General features: G+C 39.9%; 1 protein-coding gene across 4 annotated transcripts in view; it reads left to right on the forward strand.

Moving 5' to 3' along the window:
• Nucleotides 1-19580, forward strand: part of BZW2 (basic leucine zipper and W2 domains 2) — a 93346-nt gene that overhangs the window by 42542 nt on the left and 31224 nt on the right. For 3 of the 4 annotated variants that reach the window (XM_025198220.1, XM_006018919.3, XM_006018918.3), the window contains exons 3-6: nucleotides 1734-1910; nucleotides 2838-2941; nucleotides 4024-4089; nucleotides 17237-17372. In XM_025198220.1, coding sequence (XP_025054005.1) covers nucleotides 1734-1910; nucleotides 2838-2941; nucleotides 4024-4089; nucleotides 17237-17372 — 483 coding nt within the window. The remainder of the gene's footprint in view (nucleotides 1-1733; nucleotides 1911-2837; nucleotides 2942-4023; nucleotides 4090-17236; nucleotides 17373-19580) is intronic. The other variant, XM_025198221.1, reaches the window with a different exon arrangement.

The following is a 19580-nucleotide window of genomic DNA, read 5'->3' on the forward strand; positions in this document are numbered from 1 at the left end:
ACACACACACATGCACACACACTTGTTTGGAAGCAGGAAACATATTTTAAATTTACACCTGACCTTCAGTTCTGTTGAAGGATGATGTAAGTAGAGCTGATTTTATGTGTGGATTAGGAAGAAGCAACATGTTTTGAGTCTTTCTGAGCATCTCAGAAGAAATACTAATCCCATCATCATTCAGAGGACCTGATTGATTTATTAGGGATCTAAGCAGAACGTACAAGCTGAGAATCACAAAAGGTTTGCTGTATTCATGATTTAGTCATGAACTAACTGTTCTGGTTTTATCCTTCCCTCCTTTTCACTCCTTCGTATGCTTTCTTACTTTTTTTTAAATTTCAGTTGCCAGGTTTTATAACAAGTAAGGGTAATCAGCAGGGATCCTGGTTTTCTCTGATAAAAAAATAACAAGTTCCCCCCCACCAATCCACGATTAAAATGAAACACTAATAATATATATAGGTATAGATATACATAGGTAACAATTGAACACAATGTTTTATTGATTGAAGAATTTAGTATAAGAATGCAAATTCCCTTGCTTGAGAAGGAACAGAATTTGCCATATCCTCACTTATTCACTAAAAATCAATAGGAACTCTCAGTATAGTAAGGTGAGGTCAGAAAGGGGCTAAGATAAATATAGATATTGGTTGGAAAAGGCATTCAGGTCTCTGATTTGGGGGTCTTCTGAAGGGTTATAATTCATTCAAAAAGGAGGAGGATTCTGGTATGTATGTACAGATGGGAATGGTGACTTGGAAATGGAGTGAGTGAAACTGCTAGCTGGACCTCCTCCAAGTTCTGTAGACAAAATTCTTGCCTTTGACACTGTAGATACTGCATCTGCAAATATACCTGCTCCCACCACCATGTGATGGAGACTGTGCTTGTTCACAAATTATGTACTTTATAGCTCAATATGCTGTTGTTACTCCATAACAAAGTTTTACTATTCAATTTGCTTTGAGTCAAGTTTGCTTCTCAATGCAGCCTTCAAATGAAGGGCTGTTGTGGTGGGTTTTTTGCAATATAATCCAGATGCCTCTTAAGAACTAAGCGCAGTACAGCCATTGAGTATTTAAACAAACTATTCCTAAAGGTCTTAGGGACTTTGAATTCACACTGTTCAATAAAGTACCCAGTATGCGTTTGGTATCATAAACAATTTTGAAAATAATAGTTTGTATAGCTCTTGCTTATTTGTGGCATTTGCAACTGTTTGTGAAGCTGTTATATGTGCATGTGTTTACAGAAGGCTGAGGGAATAACAGAAGGGATATGTTACTCTCTCCTTAAGCTCATTGGGCTTTGCTAGGGTATCTATTATGACTAATGGCGTTGACTTAAATGTTGTTTGGAGGTCAAAATCTGTTTGTTTATCAAATTCAGCTGGGAGATTCGCCTAGGCCATGCATCACTGGTTGCCACTGTTTCAAAGAACTGTTTCTTTCTGAGTATAAATGGTAATATTGCAGTTTCCTTCTGTTCTGTCTGCAACTCAGGAAACTGCTGTTTTTATTTCTTCTCTAAGATTTACATATGTTAAATGCCACTGACCTTTACCAAGAAAAATAAGAGTAGAAAATTCTTCACATGCATTTTTAATTTTGCACCAGTGCTTTTTTTTCCCTTTAATTTCCTAAGGGTTGTTTTTGTTTCTTTTGTTTTTTCAGTTGTGGTTTAATATGTGGGTATAATTGTGTGCATATCTGACTTGTGTTTCCTAGATGAAAAGGAGAAATTTGAACCCACAGTCTTCAGGGATACCATTGTCCAAGGCCTCAATGAAGCTGGGAATGACCTGGAAGCTGCAGCCAAGTTCTTGGATGCAACAGGCTCGAGGCTAGATTACCGTCGTTATGCTGACACACTCTTTGATATACTGGTAGCTGGCAGCATGTTGGGTAAAATTTGTGCACGTTGCTTAAAGACTTTTCTTACATTAGCATAACATTTCAGAGGCAGTCCTCATTATCTAGTGTAGAAATTGTTCTACAAAAACTAAACTTAATCTGTTTAATCTGTCTAGATACTTATTTGATCCAACCTCACCTAGTTGTTTGTTATTTTTATTATAGTAGTATAAAATTGGTAAGCAGAAAAAGCTTCTAGTAAGTAATAATCTACTGGCTTTTACATTTGAATTCTTTGTACTTTCCATTTTGCATTTAGTCTGTTTCCCACAAGCAATGTTAATTTTACCATAAACACTTTTTTTGCATCTCTTGCTTTCAAATTTTGTCTGGGATGCTTGGTTATAATACCATATCAGTAATCTCGTGTACAGTAACTGTATCTCCTCATTCTTACAATTTACTGTAACTTAAATTGCAGCCGTAGTTGAATACTTAACATATTTGATGTTGCTAAACCTCATTTTGTTACGGTCAAATGCCCGAAATTTGTTAGGTACAATAATCGGGGAAGAGTTGAAATATATTTCAGGTACTAAAAGAAGTAATTAGTGTTTATAAGGATGAATGAAAATTAACATAAGGGTGCTAGCAAATTGTTTAGGTAGTATCAACCAGTACTCTCAGATGACAACAGGGCGCTGTCCCCAAAACCAGATGAACTTCCTTGTTATGACCCAAATCCCCCAGTTCTTTTGAGGGTAGTATGAACTGCAGGATATGGCACACTGAAAATCCTGTTAGTTTCTCTATATGTTCCAAATATAACCACAACCTAGGCATTCTCTGGCTGGGCACTACTTTACTTTTCCCTTGTACCCAATACTAGTTATTAATCTCTTTATCTCAAAGATACTAAAGCTTATGTGTTTATTAGTAAGTATTTATTGTGCTTTCCTTTTTTTTTTCTCCCCCCAGCCCCTGGAGGGACACGCATAGATGACAATGACAAGAGCAAAATGACCACCCACTGTGTGTTTTCTGCAGATGAAGATCATGATGCCATCCGAAACAATGCTCAGGTCAGGGTAGAAAAGGGACCCTGTGACTGACAGGCGCTTATAGCCTGTTTATAAATTTTAGGGAGGATTATAATGAGAAATCTGCAACCTGACCTTGCAGGTCACTAGTGACAGAACACTTAAGTACAGTTAAGTAGTAATCTGCTTTTCTCCACTCTAACCTATACATATTAGGTAAGGAAAAGGATGTGTAGGAATATCTGGTCACAATTTAGACAATTCTTTGTCTAAAAGAGTATTATAGAGCCTGTTCCTTAAAGAGTTTGCCAATATTCTGAGATTCCAACATTCTCTTTAGCTTTATGTTGTACTTCTGTACATATGGGCTTATTTAAACAGAGTTATTATGAGCGTAGGAGTAATGACTCCTGTTTTGTGTTCAAGTCTCAGATAAAAGGCCTTTGTTTACCAAAAATATATTCAGTACATTAACTTCATGACACTACTACAATTTATTGGTTCAGTTCCCCCAGCTTCCTTAGGCTGCTATGTGTAGAGCAGAGATCTCTTATCCTAAATACATCCATAAAGAAATTTTAAAGGCAACAGGGAGATGGGAAGCAGGGTTGATGAGCTGGGAATGAGAACTCTGGAGGCTGGAGCTAGAAAAGCTCCACTAATTGCCTTCTGCTTCAAATATTGCTAAGCAGAAATCACAGCATTATTTCTAAGGATCCATTGTCAAACAATGTAATAGGCAGGAACACTGAAGAAGGGCACATGTGTGAATAGACCATTTATTTTATAGTAATTCCATGAGGCTAAGGATGCAGTTGTAGCAGAAATATGCACAGCACTCACCTGATGGTACTTGGTGGGAGTACCACATTTAGTACCATTTAAAAGAAATCTATGTAGAATGTAAAGGTATGACAAGCCAGCAATCCCAGCTTTCCCCTCTCCCCCCTCTCCTATAGGTAAATAAATCCTCTGTGATAAGACATAGAAAAAATTTTTGAAGTGCTTTGGGTGTTCTGTATTGACTGGCTGTGTGCAATGCTATTTTCCTGCTCTCCTGTAGAAATTGCTGGCTACATTTTTTTTCTTTTTTCTTTTTAACTTCAGTCTACTCTTATATTTAGGTCTTTAATAAACTCATCAGGAGATATAAATATTTGGAGAAGGCATTTGAAGAGGAAATCAAAAAGGTAATGTTATATGGCATTATCTCTTGGAGTTTAATATCACATATCTTATATCTCATGTAATTGCATATTTTTAAATGCTACTGCTGTTTGTTGTTTTGACTTAACTTAGCTGGAACACAGGGTGGAAACTGCAACTCTGAGGTAGCAGTTGTAGTTTGTAATTTAGTCTCTCTCAAACTGTTGCCAAAGTAAATTAGGTTTGCAGTATCAAGCTTGATTTGGCAGGCCAGATCTGGACTGTGGGGTGACCCACCTCTAGAACTGAACTGTGGGGATTCTCATTATAGCTGCCAGAGCCATTGTGTTGGCAGGGCAGGCAGCCAGGGAGTTAATGCCACTGCACAACCCCTGTTGCCAACTGCCACTTTCAATAATGTTCTGTGGCTGTTACATTCAAGACAGGGTTAGTTATAAAATAAACGGAGTTATAATATTGAATGAAGGCTAAGAGGTTGTGATGCTGCCAGTGGTGACAGAAAAGGCCAAATTTTGGTGTTTTCACCTCCTAGGTACTGGCCGCCTGAACACAGGCTTTGGCAGCCAGTGGCAATGGGGGTTGAGCTTGGGCAACGAGGTTTGAGTGGTGGTGACATTAACTCCTTTGCTGCTGGCGGTCATAGCTAGAAGCTCTGCTGGCCAGATGAACCCCTCTGTGACCCAGATCTGGTCTGTGGGCCATATGTTTCATACTACTACTGCGAGGTTCATAGATACATAGATGCTAGGGTCGGAAGGGACCTCAATAGATCATCGAGTCCGACCCCCTGCATAGGCAAGAAAGAGTGCTGGGTCTAGATGACCCCAGCTAGATGCTTATATAATCTCCTCTTGAAGACCCCCAGGGTAGGGGAGAGCACCACCTCCCTTGGGAGCCCATTCCAAACCTTGGCCACTCTAAATGTGAAGAAGTTCTTCCTAATGTCTAGTCTAAATTTGCTCTCTGCTAGCTTGTGGCCATTATTTCTTGTAACCCCCAGGGGCACCTTGGTGAATAAAACCTCACCAATTCCCTTCTGTGCCCCTGGGATGAACTTACAGGCAGCCACAAGGTCGCCTCTCAACTTTCTCTTGCGGAGGCTGAAAAGGTCCAGGTGCCCCAGTCTCTCCTCATAGGGCTTGGCCTGCAAGCCCTTAACCATACGAGTGGCCCTTCTCTGAACCCTCTCCAGGTTATCCGCATCTCTCTTGAAGTGTGGCGCCCAAAATTGAATGCAGTATTTCAACTGCGGTCTGACCAGCGCCCGATAGAGGAGAAGTATCACCTCCTTGGATCTGTTCGTCATGCATCTGCTGATGCACGATAAAATGCCATTAGCTTTTCTGATGGCTTTGTCACACTGACAACTCATGTTCATCTTGGAGTCCGCTAGGACTCCAAGATCCCTTTCCGCTTCCGTTCCACCCAGCAGGTCATTCCTAGGCAGTAGGTATGCTGGACATTTTTCCTCCCTAGGTGCAGCACTTTGCAATTCAACAAGGAGAAATGCATTCTGTTGTTTTCTGCCTATTTGTCCAACCTGTCCAGGTCTGCTTGTAGTTGTTCCCTGCCCTCCGGCGTGTCCACTTCTCCCCATAGCTTTGTGTCATCCGCAAACTTGGACAGAGTACACTTCACTCCCTCGTCCAAGTCGCTGATGAAGACTGTGTCGTCATCCAAGTCACAGCCTCTTAACTTGTCCACCAGTATGGTGTGGGATACCATATCGAAGGCCTTCTTGAAGTCTAAGTATACGACATCAATCCCTACTCCTGCGTCCAGGCGTTTTGTAACCTGGTCATAAAAAGAGACTAGATTAGTCAGGCATGATCTACCTGCTACGAACCCGTGCTGGTTTCCCCTCAGCATAATTTGTCCTGCTGGGCTCTTGCAAATGTGAGCCTTGATCATTTTTTCAAAGACTTTGCCAAGGATGGAGGTGAGACTGACTGGCCTATAGTTGCCTGGGTCCTCCTTCCTCTCCTTCTTGAAAATGGGGACCACATTGGCCCTTTTGCAGTCCTCTGGGACCTGGCTCGTGCACCATGAGTGTTCAAATATTCCCACCAGTGGCTGTGCAATGATGTCAGCCAGTGCCTTCAGTACCCTCGGATGGATCTCATCCGGGCCTGCCAACTTAAAGGCATCCAGTTCCTCCAAGTGACTCTGTACCATCTCAGGGTCTACGCATGGTAGTCTGGCGCCCTGCTGCTGCCTCTCTACAATCCCAGTGAGAGACTTGTCTTGCCCCTCACTTAGGAACACTGAGGCAAAAAACTCATTGAGGAGTTCAGCCTCAATGAGGTGTATGCTGGATCAGTGCTACCCTAACCAAATCCATTTTCAGCCTGCTCTTGGTGCTGTCCTGGCTACGGAGCACTGTGGTAGAACATTCACTGAAATGAAGATACCACGTTCTTGGCTACTAGAACACAGAGCTGTATCAAACCTATATGTTTTTAGTTTAGATGCAAATCTACCACATATGACAATCAGCAAAACTCCTTCTCTGAGGAGTAAATGACTGTGATGTGTCAAAGTAGAAGGATGAGCCCTAATTATTTAGAAGATATTAAATGTATGCCTTTGAGTTGATAAAAGTAATTAACAAATTGGCAGATGCCACCATTATTATTTAGACTAAAGTAAATGTGGTAAGCCACTATGATTTATGAGATAGTGGGGTTGGGTTGAAAGTGGGGGGGAATCATAGTGGGGAGTCTTTTTTCATTTGAAAGAAATGTTAACATTAACTCCTAGTAGTGGCCTTTATAGCCAGAACTAATATGCATTGTACAGTAAGTTAGTGATTAGAATAATACGCACATGGTCAGTGCTACTCTGGGCACAACCTCAGTCTAATATCCAAAAGAGAGAGAATATGGAAAAGGGTCTAAATATATGCAAAGACTACGTGCAGGAATGCTTTGTTTAATATTCAGACTGACCTCATGCACTGTGAATTAGAAATGGCACTTACACAATTCTTGCTTGTTTAGAAGTTTATTTTTGAAGCTGAGGTCAGCCTGTCTCTTAAACCAATGCTGATTGCTCAGTACATCACTCATCAAAGACTTAAATTTACCTCTGTTCCCCACACAAATCTGATGTTCTTGATCTTAATTACTATAATCATTGATATGAACTTTGAGTCAGCACTTCTCAAGTCGCAGAAAGCTCTCTGCATATTAAATGAAGGCTTTGTAAACTCAAATTACCACTGCCTCTCACTTCATTTTGAATCTTGCGTGTTTTTAAAATTTGTGTCACAGTTGTGCTACTGTGGGATTCTAACCAGTAGGTGCTTCTACACAAGATGCTTTACTGCACAGCAGACTAATTTGCTTCGCAGTAGAGCATCGCTGTCTACACATGTGTAGGAATTAGGGTGCAATAGACTAATTTACTGCACTTACAGATAGTGCTGTCAGATATAAGTGGTATCTGGCAGCACAGTAAATTACTATTTAAATGCATGTGTAGATGGTGACATCAGGATTTGTTTACTCTGGCTCAGTTTGAGCTGGAGTATATTCAGTCACATAAATTATATGTGTAGATGTGCCCCATATGGAGTAAATTTTAGAGGATGCCCCCCCACAACCCCAAGGAAAAATTGCCTACAGTCATCTCAGCTAACTGAGTGTTAAGCAACAGAGTAGCTGTTTGGGGATGTCTGCTCTACAGATTGCAGTACAGTGTAGAAATAGCCAAGGTAGTGTTAAATAAGTTAGCTCAGAACAGGAAGCATCCTCCATCCCTCCCCTTGCCATGGCTAATGCTCAGTTAAGGCTAACTTCCTGTTCTTGGTTTGCGCATGTGAAATGAGTTAATGGTCCCAGTTCTGTTTCCACTACCCAGGTAACCTGAGTTTAAAACAACAAACAAAGTTTTCTTAGTACTAATTGTCACCCTTGTTGGTAGCATCAGCAGAAGCTCTGACTGCCAAATGCGCATGGAAATATTTTTCTTTTGGTAGTGATTGACAATGCTGGTAGGAGTCTTGTATGGTAGATCATTTAGGTTGTGGATTTAGAAGGCAAGTAATGACTCCAGCACTACACATTTGATGTCTTTACTTCAAATTCACAGATAAAAAGCCATTTTTCAGCTTCTTAGGCTCCAGGCTTGTTAGATCCCACAAGTTATATAGAATGAGTTTGCATTAAGCTGTGGTTGGATCCAGCTTTGCAGTGAAAGTGTTGTGGCCCCAGCCCCTTCAGCTCTGTAGTTCGGGCAGTGAAGAGATCTCCCTGAGTATGTACCACACAGCAGAAAGGGGCGTGGATGGCTTCATCCCCCTCGGTCCAATCCTGGATACCAGATTGCTCTGAGAGCTCACTGTGCATGGGGAGCTCACATTGCTGTTTGGTACAGTGAGCTCTAGGAGATCACCGCTATGTCAGCACAGCTGCTGCTGGAGCTCTGTACTTCGAGCTTCTCAGCTGATCCGTGTGCCATTTTGCCCCCTTGCTGAATTCAGCAGCAAGAGAATAGAGGATGACCGGTAGCAGGGCTTAGCTCCAGCTTTCATGTGATTAGTGGTGGGGAGAAGAAGAACAAGTAGCAGTGGTGCTTACCACCCCCTCACCCCCCCAGTTTCTGGAGCTGTAAGAAAATTGGTGGGGGGGCCTCCAGCCAGGGGCTGTGTTGGTAAGCTAGAGAGCTGAGTGAGCTTTCTGCTTTTGTAGCACACAGGCAGCATGACCTCACTACTGCACCCCATGGATCCTCTCCTGGGTTAGGTTAGTACTTGAGTGAAAGACTCTGAGCAGTCAATTCATTTCTTTTTCCCCTCTATCACCACTATAACTCAAACCTCTTAGCAGGATTCTTGTTGAGGGCAATTCATCTTCTCACTTGAGGACTGCAAGTGCTTATACCATAGATTAGGGTCTGTGTGTCCCAGCTTCATTGTGGTTGGCATCTGTAGTCCTGATGGAGGGTCTCAAGGAAGACTTTGTTTTACTTTGAATATTTATTCTTTCATGTAAGTTGCAAATGGTCACCATTTGACCCAAAAGCAATTTTGGTTGAAAAATCCCAGTGTTTTTAGTTGGATCCCTTTCCACTGAATACTTTGTGCCTTTTTCTGATTTGTGCAATAAAGCATTTGAGTAGGTGTTAATAAACAGGATTTGTGATGGGTGTAGTAGTACTCTAATACATGTTCCTATATGATTTATTTTCTTTTTAGTAGTTCAAGGAGCTAAATCTAGGTTACTGTTAAAAAGACAAGAGAAGTGATGACTTGATGATACATGAGGAAGTGATTTACACGCACAGTCCCAGCAGTAAAAATGAGTCTCCTAGTTTCACGAGGCAGCTTGGAGCACTTAATGTCCATGTGCTAGCGATCTGAGAGAAACCATGTGAAAATCATGGCTAGACCAGCATTTTCATTTTAAACAAGAAGGTTGGGTGTGTGTGTGTTTGTGTTTTAAAGTGAGGTTTTCTTAGGTGGCAGTTGGCACTCATGTTACCTTTTATTTGACTGTTCTTTGTGGTCATGCTATTTAAAAATACCCCAAAAAACCAAAGAAAAAGCCAGCAATGAGACATTTACAATGAGACATTGCTGAAGATGGGCACCTTAAAAAACATGGGGGGGGGGGAGGGGGAACAAGATGCAAAGTCCTGCCCCCTGCCCTCATTTTTAAATTTGCTGCTTTTTTTTTTTTCTTCCAAGGACCTAGTAAAACTAGAGCTTATAGTGGGATTTTCTTTATGATGGGGAGCGTTTAATTTCTCTGTTTATTTTGTTTAAAGATTGAAAAGTAATTAGAAAGCATGTCCAAGCATGGTGGCTAAATATGCTAAGGGGGGTTGAACAAAGCATCCCATTTCATATTGTTAGTTCAAACTCATGCCAGTAGTTCATGGGTCCTGTATGTATCTGGGCAGTGCTGTGAATTGTTGCAGTCCAAGTTAACCTATTAGAGCTGAGGTATCACAGAAGACTCCAAAAAGAACTTGCGTCTGAATTGTGTTCTTCTACTTGTGTAAATGTGTATACTGTTCAGTTTTTATGCCAAATATAAGGATTAGTCTTTGATCTACATAGTGCACATATATCAATAGATGTATATAGCATACAGCATGTGTACCATATTTCTTGAAATATAAGGCATCATTGAAATTAAGATGTTCCTAATTTAAGGAAAAAATAAAACTTCAAATACAGATATATCTTTAAGGGTACAGCCTCTATAGTGCATATAGGAACCCTTAACTTTTTCTATTTGATTTAAAGACTCAAGTCTTTTTTCTTTTTTTTTTTTTTAGAAAAAATACTTCATTGAAAGTATTTCTTTGAATACAAAGGAATATATTAGTGTCACCTTTCAAAAATGCTCCTTGCTGTTTCCTAAATAACTTGTGTCAAGAATAAGGGAAACTCCTGCCCATACTCTCCATCATCAACTTAATAGAAAAGGGCAGAGGAGCAGATTTTGTTCTATACTAGTGAATCCTAACACACAAATCATAAAATATGGTACAAGGTGCTTCAGTGTTGTTCCTGTTTTCCTAATGAAACAAACTGGATCCTATGTAGTAGGATACCAGGAAGTTGGCATTTTAAGCAATCTGATAAAGACTCTATCTATAGATTCAGAAGAGAGAGAGAGAGAGAGAGAGAGAGAGAGAGAGAGAGAGAGAGTGTGTGTGTGTGTGTGTGTGTGTGTGTGTGTGTGTGTGTGTGTGTCTCTGTATATATATAAAAGGACTCTATATATATTCAGAAGAGAGTAGTGTCATAATCATAGAATACTGTGGGGAGCTTGCTATTCTTTACTGTGGATATAAAAAGTGATTTTATTCTACAGTGCTAACAATCCAGCAACTTTTGCAGATATCCTGAAAACAATGTCATGAATTTTAAAGCAACAACCCCCCTCAAGTAATGATATTGTGAAGGAAAAACTATACTTTCTAAATAGGTGGCAGCTTTGTCTTAACCCCTTTGCCTTTGCATCCAAATGATGTGATGCAGCAATGAAGTGGTATTATACAACTTTAAATGTTACACACATTGTAAATAAAAATGGTATCTTTCTCTGTACAGAATTTCTTTTAAGGGTTAAAAAAATAATTTTCAAATGTAGCATATTAGACTTGATCTTATGCTCATTATGCACTCAAAACTCCCACTGAAATAAGTGGGAGTTCCTAAGCGTGCTAGGAATACAGTATTGGAGCCAGAGTCTAACATTTTACTTTGACATCTGGATCCAGTCTATATTTGTAATGCACACTGATATTACTGTATCTATCTAACAGCAGATAAAAAATAACTTAGCACTCAGCAGGAGGTTCAAAGTTATTCTGAAATTGTGGATGCCCATGCAAATCTAACACGGAGTCCTAGAGAGGTTTGTACCAAGGAGGGTGAAGGAAGATCTCTTCATGTAACTGGCAACAAAAATCTACAGCAGCAGTTTTAAAAGAAGCATTTTCATTTTTTTGATGGCTAAATGGGCTAATTATTTTTCCCCACTAAATTCTAATGAGAGGATATGTATTGCAGTTGAACGAGAATTGTATAATAATACCTTTTAAATTAATCTGTATGTAATAGATATGCTTCTCTATAGATGTTTATCTGTTTTTTTAATACAAGTATTATAGTGCCACTAGTGTGGTAACCATTGACTGTCAGATAGGAAAACGAAGCTCCTGTTATAAAGATACTGTACTGAAATAAACTTCAAGAATGTTTTCACTGGAACCAGTTCCAAAAGTCCTGGTAGAAGAAGTATATCTGAGAAAATGTGAGGAGGTTCAGTGTGTGCAGTAACTTTTAAAGACATGAAGAAACTCAGTTTATAGGGTTCTTGAATTCAGGTGATAAATGTTGTGGTTTTTTAATACACTGGGTTGTTTTCCCTGTTAAGAATAAGAGCATATATACTCAAGTCTCCTGTCTTCCTTATATAAGTGCAAAAGTATTCCTGAATAATAACCATATATTATTAAGAACTGATAGTTAAAGAACTTTTGTTCCCTTTTTCTTTCATTCCAGTGTTTCAGGAGTCTCTTGCCATGGCTTTAAAAATGGCTTGAATCCAAATGTGACACTAATGGGTACAACTCAACTTCTACTGAATTTGTCCTTAGAGCCTTTAATGGATCACATTACATTTCAGATGTAAGCCGGTCAGGATACTAAATTGCTAAAATAAAGGACACTGGTGGTTTCCTAGGAGTTTTAAAAATTCTACTTTGTTTACTTGATAAAATGGGGAAGGAAGGCATAGGTGACGCATAGGATGGGCTCGGGTGTGGGGCATGTGCCCCCCCGAGATTGGCTGCCGGCAGCTTCTGCAGGCGGTTGCCGTTGCCCCCCCACTTGCTGCCAACGCAGCTGGTGACATCTGAAGGTGGTCCCTGCTCGCTGCCATGAATGCCAGTGGCTGCAGGTGGTCCCCACTCACTGCCATGGTGCCCCCCACCCCCGAGTCTCAGGAGGCACCAGTCGTTCATGAAGGAAGGGATAGGAATTGTACCAAGAAAGCAAATACCTGTTTGGTAAAAAATAAAGCAGTATTCTTCTGCTAATAGCCTTGTTGGCAATTTCAGTACACAGATCATAGAGTAAAAATCTGAGTTACGATATATTGATACCATGTCAAATCAGAAATTGCTGAACTCTTGCCTGTAGTATGCAGCCTATCGTTAAAAACAGCCTTATTACCAGAGGACTGCAGGGTTACCAATGTGACTCCCATATTATAAAAGGCTCCAGATGGGAGCCAAGTAACTACACACCAGTTAGTAACTTCTCTTCTTGGAAAATTAGTAGAAGCAATAATAAAAGAAATAAATGAATGAATTGTTGACACATGGATGAACATGAGTTGCTGGGGAGGAATCAACATGGCATTCTTTCAAAGGGAAATCATGTGTAGCCAACCTACTAGAGTTTTTTTTTCTTTTTTTACTGAAGCTGTCAATAAGCAGGCAGATCAGAGTGATTCATCTGACAATGCAATCTGGATTTCTGAAAACCCTTAGACTTAAACAGGTTTCCCCATCAGAGGCTTTTAACAAATTTAGGTAGTCTTGGGATTACAGGGAAGGTCAATTCGTGGATTACACATTGTTTTTTTTAAAGGCAGAAAACAGAATGAGTATAAATGGTCAGTTTTCAAGATGAAAAAAGCAAACAGAGGGGTCCCCCAGGGATTTTTGTTGAAACCAGTGCTGCTTAACATATTCATAAATGATCTGGAAAACGGTGAGTAGCGAGATGGCCAAAATGGTGGAGGACACAATTCTTCTAAATGGCAAAGACCAAGTCAGATTGTGAGAAACTACAGAAGGATCTGGCACTATTGAGCAAATAGGAAGCTAAATGGCAGATGAAACTCAATGTAGATAAATGCAATGTGATACATATGAGCAAAAATAACCCAGATGATACTTACACTATAATAGGCTCTACATTTAGCTGTTACCACACAGGGAAGAGATTTGAAAGTCATTGTGGACAGTTTGCTAAAAACAGCAGCTCAATGCTTAGCAGCCACCATAAAGATAAACTACACGTGAGGAATTATTAAGAAGAGATGTGTAAACAAAACAGAAAGTATCACTATGCCCCTGTGTAAGTCTATTATGCATTCGCATATGAATAGTGTGCCAGTTTTGGTCCCTACACCTCAGAAAGGTTATAGGCAGACTAGAGAAGATACAGAGAAAGGTAGCACAAAGATGATTAATGGTATGGAGGAGTTCCATATGAGGAGAAGCTAAAGAAAAAAGATGCTTGAGTGGGGGGACATAATAATGAAGATAAAGTAAATAGGGATTTATTTACCATCTCTTTCAAAACAAAAACTAGGGATCATAAAATGAAACTAGTACTCTGTAAGTTTAAAAGTAACAGAAAGTTCTTTCACACAGTGGGGGCATCTACATGTTCATTAATGCACTTTTGTTAATGCACGTTAAACTTAGAACCGCCATTGTGAGGTACTAGAAAAAGGCGCATTAGTGAAAGTGCACAGGTTTTTTTATAATGCTTTAATGCGCATTAAAATAGGCTAATGCACATTAAAGCACATGTGTAGATGCGCCCTGTGTATAATTAAAGTGTGGAAGTCATTACCACAAGATGCTATAGAAGCTGATTGTTTAGCCTATTCACAAAGGGATTGGACAAATTCTTGGAGGAAAGGGGCATTAGTAGCTATTGATCATGGGAGTTAGGGGTCTGGCCTCTGAATCAAAACTTCCTAGACCTTGAATCCTGGAGACTGCAAGTAAGGGAGGAGCAGTGGAAAAAAACCCTGGTCATATCCAGTTCACCTTCTCTTTCAACTCTCTACCATCATGTGACACAGGCTTATTTGATGCATTGGGCTTAATGCCCACAGAACAATGGTTAACCTCCTCTTCCCCCATGTTGTTAGAGGAGGCTACTGGGTTGCATCAACTGAGTTTGCGGACAACTGAAGAGAAAAACAGGGATGGGAGTGAGGTTACAGGTTTAAAACAAGAGCTCCAAAGGAGGGCACCAAGCAGAGTATGTTGGACAGTGCCCACTGGCCCTTGAACAAGTTCACGGACTCTGCCCAGGGAAACTTCCTGGAGACGTGAACAGAGCAGAGACAGGAAAATGGGCCTGCAGGCCCCAGGGGCCCTTCTGACCAGAAACTCCTTCCTGGTCAGGGATATATACTGACCAACTTGAAAGTATGGTCTGGCCCAGTAAATGGCAGTCCTTGTGTTCTTATGTTCTTATTTTCTTGCATTCTTTATGCACCTTTGCCCCCCAAAAATCGGACCCTCAAAATTCAGGTGTGTGCATTAAGTAGGAAAGCTGATTTTCTGCCCAAGATGGAAGCAATTTGCTATGATCTCTGCTCCATTTGGCAGCAGCTCTGGTATTACTATTTAGGCAACTAAGTTAGTTGACTTAATGGCCCATTGTTCTTCACTCTAGAAATGTTAACAATAGTCTCTCCTTTTTACTGGCCTTGATGTTCCACTAATCAAACAATTAGTGTGGCCTTAGTATCTGCTAGGGTTCCTGGTCTCTTCTTTTTCACAGATCTTTTCAGAATCATAGTTGCATCCATGAAGACCAATCTTCAACAGTGGCCAGTGTTTTAGTGCAGCAGGAAAGGGAGAACAAGTCAGCTGAAGATTAGGCTCTGTCCCTGCTCTCTGCAGCCATAAGTTTGGAAAATATTTTTTTCTTTATTCTGCCTTTCAAAAACAAGTTGCATTATTATATTCAGAGGCATGTTAGATGAGAGAAAATATGGCATGTTTTCTTTCTGTAGATCACATTTCAGGTGGGGAATGTTAGAATAAGGAAACATTTAATCAGGCCATGAATCAAATATTTTCACTGGCTTTAGATTTAAATATTCACTATATATATTATATTTATATAGTGAATGAATGAATTAGTGTGTGTGTGTGTGTGTGTGTGTGTGTGTGTGTGTGTGTGTGTGTGTGTGTGTGTGTGTATATTTCAGCCTCCACTGTAAATCTGGCCTCTGAGCTTTGACCCAAGCCATTATTTTACCAGGTAAATGCAGTTTTTGCTATATAGCATATCCAGGTGTTTCTCATTATTGCATTTATGAATGATCTTCCATTCATCTGCATCTCTTACTTTTTTTGTTTCCATGTCAGAGTTTGGCAGATGGAACAAAGTTACACCTTCAGGCCCTTGTGCCTTCAATTATTTTAATTCTTTTAAACTAAAATTGGGTGTTTTAAATAGTTGGCAGCAGTCTGTTAAAAAGAGAGATGACTGTCTTGGCTTGCACAGTCCAAAATGATTCAATCAACAGCTTAAAGCCTAGAGAGAGAAAAAAACCTTGTTTATTTCAAGTCACAAATTCAAAGAGGATGTAACTTTTTTTCCCCCAAACATTATTTAACAAGAAACTTCTTGGATGTCTTCAGTGTAAAAGTTTTGTTGTCATCTGAAAGGAAACAGGTGAGAGATTCTGTCACCATACAGAGGCAGGTCCCAGTATGTAAGTGGCAATGCCTTTCATCTGATGAGACAACAGTGGGGAGTCTAGATAGCGGCTCACACTGGCTTAGTGTTTTAGTGATAATACCTTCCCCCCAAAATCCTGGCTTTAAACAATATATGTTTTTTTTTGTTGCTGGGGAAAATTTGTTTTACATCATTCTAGTCCATGTAGGGATGAGAGATGATGTATTTTAACCCTTACAGGATTTTTTTGGTGGGAGGGCTGAAGGGGTTGAATCTTGATGTGTGTAGATGTTAAAGGAAATTGAAAACAGATTTAATATCCATGTAGGTTTTGAACTTCAGATAAAGGAAAAGATTTTTTTTGTTGTAGTGACACTTCTGAAGCTAGCTACTTATAAATATTAGTTTCCTAGAAATCCTAAGAGGTTCATGTTTGTTCTGTGTTTTTTCTTTTTTTCCCTGAACAGGCCAAATCATATGATGCTATAGACAGCAGGGAGGCTTGTACTTTCTTCTTAAGCTAATCGCTGCTTTCCTGTAATTAGGAATGGGAATCGTAAGGTCTCAACAGCAGCTTGTATACCTGAATTTCTCTTTCAGTTTATCTAGATATTAGTATTGTTTAACTCAAAACATCATTTTAAAATTAAGCCAATAGAAGCACCTGTTGTAATTTTATATTCTGTACTTCTAGCCCAAAATGGAAAACTGGAAGCTATCTTATCCCTTGGTATTTGCATACTTGATATTTTTGTTGAATCAAAAAACTGCAACTATAGGGCCTGATCCAAAGCATGTTGAAGACATTAATGGGAAGGCTGTTGCCTCCCTTTTAGACTATTGTCATCACAGAAAAAGACTGCCATTGACTTTAAAGGTCTCTGGATCAGACCCATAATGAAATTACACTTAATTATAAATATGAAGAGGTGGGTCCTGTTTCCCTTAGTGATACAGAGTAATGCCTAACTCTGATTTCATTTTCATCAGTGAGACAATCTGTGGAAGAAGTGTCACAGAGTATGAAAGTAAATTTTGTCATTCTGCTGTGAGCATGGAGAAAAGAACTTCAAATCCACAAGTATTGCTCTCGACTTTGGCAGGACTTTTTGAGAAATAAAGAGCTAGTAATGAGGCCCTTTATGTTCTTTACTATTCACTGCAGTTTTGTGTGGTAATTGTATGTTGTCTTGTCTGATCCACAGCTGCTGCTGTTCCTTAAAGCCTTTTCTGAAACAGAGCAGACAAAGTTGGCAATGCTCACTGGGATCCTGCTAGCCAATGGAACACTTCCTGCCACTATTTTAACAAGTCTTTTCACTGACAACATAGTCAAAGAAGGTAACTGTTTTGTTTCTTTACTTGTCTTTTTGAGCTTAGCTTTCATAATAGTAGCGTATTTTAAACTTTGGCATCCTGGAAACAGTACAACAGAAGGTAACTCTTAGAGTGCAGACAGACATAACATTTGAACTGTTTCAAGAAAGGATACCTGAAACCAGTGACAAGGTCAGGGGTGTTCCCACGTTCACGGCTAAGGGTTCTAAGAAGTAGAACTGTCACCTTTCAGGCATAGTAGTGCTCTCAAACCACCACCGGAGGGTGGCAGTGAGTACCCAGCCCAATGGCAGTTTTCTGCTCTTCTCCCCCTTCTCACTAACATTAAGTTCAGTAAAGACCAGCTCCTGTACTTTAGAGAAAATCTTTTGGTGGTTCCTTGACCAGGAGTGTGCACTATGTACTCTAGAGCTGCTGGAGTTTTCATAGCTTTTATAGAGCACTCCTCCTCCACCCCCAAGCCACTAATCAGTTTACTTCAATTGCTGGAAATACCAGGGTCTGGTGCATCTCAGGATGTTTTAGGGGTGTGAGGGGTGCCTGGATGTTTGCTTTTGTGTGCCTTGGGACTGGGGGCTTAGAGAACTGCTCTCTGCTGCTTTTATAGGGCTAGTCTGTCTTCTTCCATGGATGGCAGTCTTTCCCCAGTACCCAGATACATAAAAGCAGTAGCCCATGAAGCCACCTGGCCCTGGCCAGGCACACTGCAGTCAGCTGTGGACAAGAGGTTGCAACGGTTGCAATGGTTCTGGCACCGTACAGGGTAACTAGTTGGTGTGCAAGAGTTGGGGGTTGAGCGGGGAAGGGAGGGGACAGGATGGTGAGGAGCAGTGTAGCGTGGCAATGCATTCATGGAAAGCTTGGTGTTTCAAATAACACTGAAATGGAGCAGGAGGTTTAAACCATTTTAAACTGGCTTATATATCTGGATGCTTACAGTTTTAAATGGTCTAACACTGTTTGTCTGTCCACACCATAATCAGAAAGATACTGAAATAGGCTATCCAAAAATTCCCAGTGAAATTTAGTCATCGGTGTGGGTGAGGAATCAGAAGGGAGTAAAAGGCCAAAGAAAATGCAACTAAATTAAAGAAAGCATGTGGATTGGACCCACAACATATTATAAATTAGTTAAATTATTATTAAACTAGCTGGATTATTAGGAGATATTGCTCTGGAATTTCCAAAGCACAAAATATAATATCTATTCCTGAGCTATATACTGTACTGTTTTCCAAAACTGTCAGGACTTAATGGTGTACAATTAATCTATTCCGGAACATAGGAGTCATTGCAATTATTAATGTTATACCAAACATTTATCCCAGTTGATTGCATACGTTTGTCTCATATAGAAAAGGTCATATTCAACCCTTGTCACTTGTGTTCACGTAACTCAAAAGAAGACAGCAAAGATGCCATTTTTGTCAGGTCAGAATTATGCAACTAAGAACAAAAATTAGTGCAGTTAGAGCAAGGACTCTAGATCGGGGCAGGCAATTATTTTGGGTGGAGGGTCGCTTACTGAGTTTTGGCAAGCCATCGAGGGCCGCATGACAGGCAGCCTGGGGCAGATAAATATTAATTTTCTAAATTTTTAGGGGCCCTGCGGGGTGTATAGAATGGCCTGATGGGCTGCATCCAGCCCACAGGCTGCATTTTGCCCAACCCTGCTCTAGATTTTTTTTAATACTTAAATAATGAATACTTTGTTAAAATTAACAAAGAGAAGAGGTTGGTTTGCTTTTACTGATTCAAGTCACTTTCAGAGGATTAGATATGCTCTGTGGTAGTCTGTTTCTCTGAATCTTTGAAAAATACCATCCATCTTCTCATTTGAAAACTGAATATAAAATTTGTATGCTTATTAATTTCTAATCATAGCTACTTTTTTAGCTTCTGTATTAAGCAGGAGTGCATAAAATAGCTTAACAGCACATCCTTGTGCAACAGCTTTTTCAAGCAAGAAGTATTAATCAGGTTGTCACTGAAGTTGTTAAATTGTTTTAAACGATTAATTTGTAACAACATCAAGGTATTATTAACCAAGTTTTATATTTTAATTTCTGCCATGGATGAATTGGATCCATCTTGGGCTATCTAAAAATTGTGGAGAGTGCCTTGGTGAATACAACAGAGTACATAAGAGGAGAATCTCTCCTTCGTATGGTGGTTTGGGGTTGGGTTTTTTGGTTTTTTGATTTTTGTTTT

This window comes from Alligator sinensis, unplaced genomic scaffold, assembly GCF_000455745.1.
Source record: "Alligator sinensis unplaced genomic scaffold, ASM45574v1 scaffold123_2, whole genome shotgun sequence".
In the NCBI taxonomy this organism is placed as follows: Eukaryota; Metazoa; Chordata; order Crocodylia; family Alligatoridae; genus Alligator; species Alligator sinensis.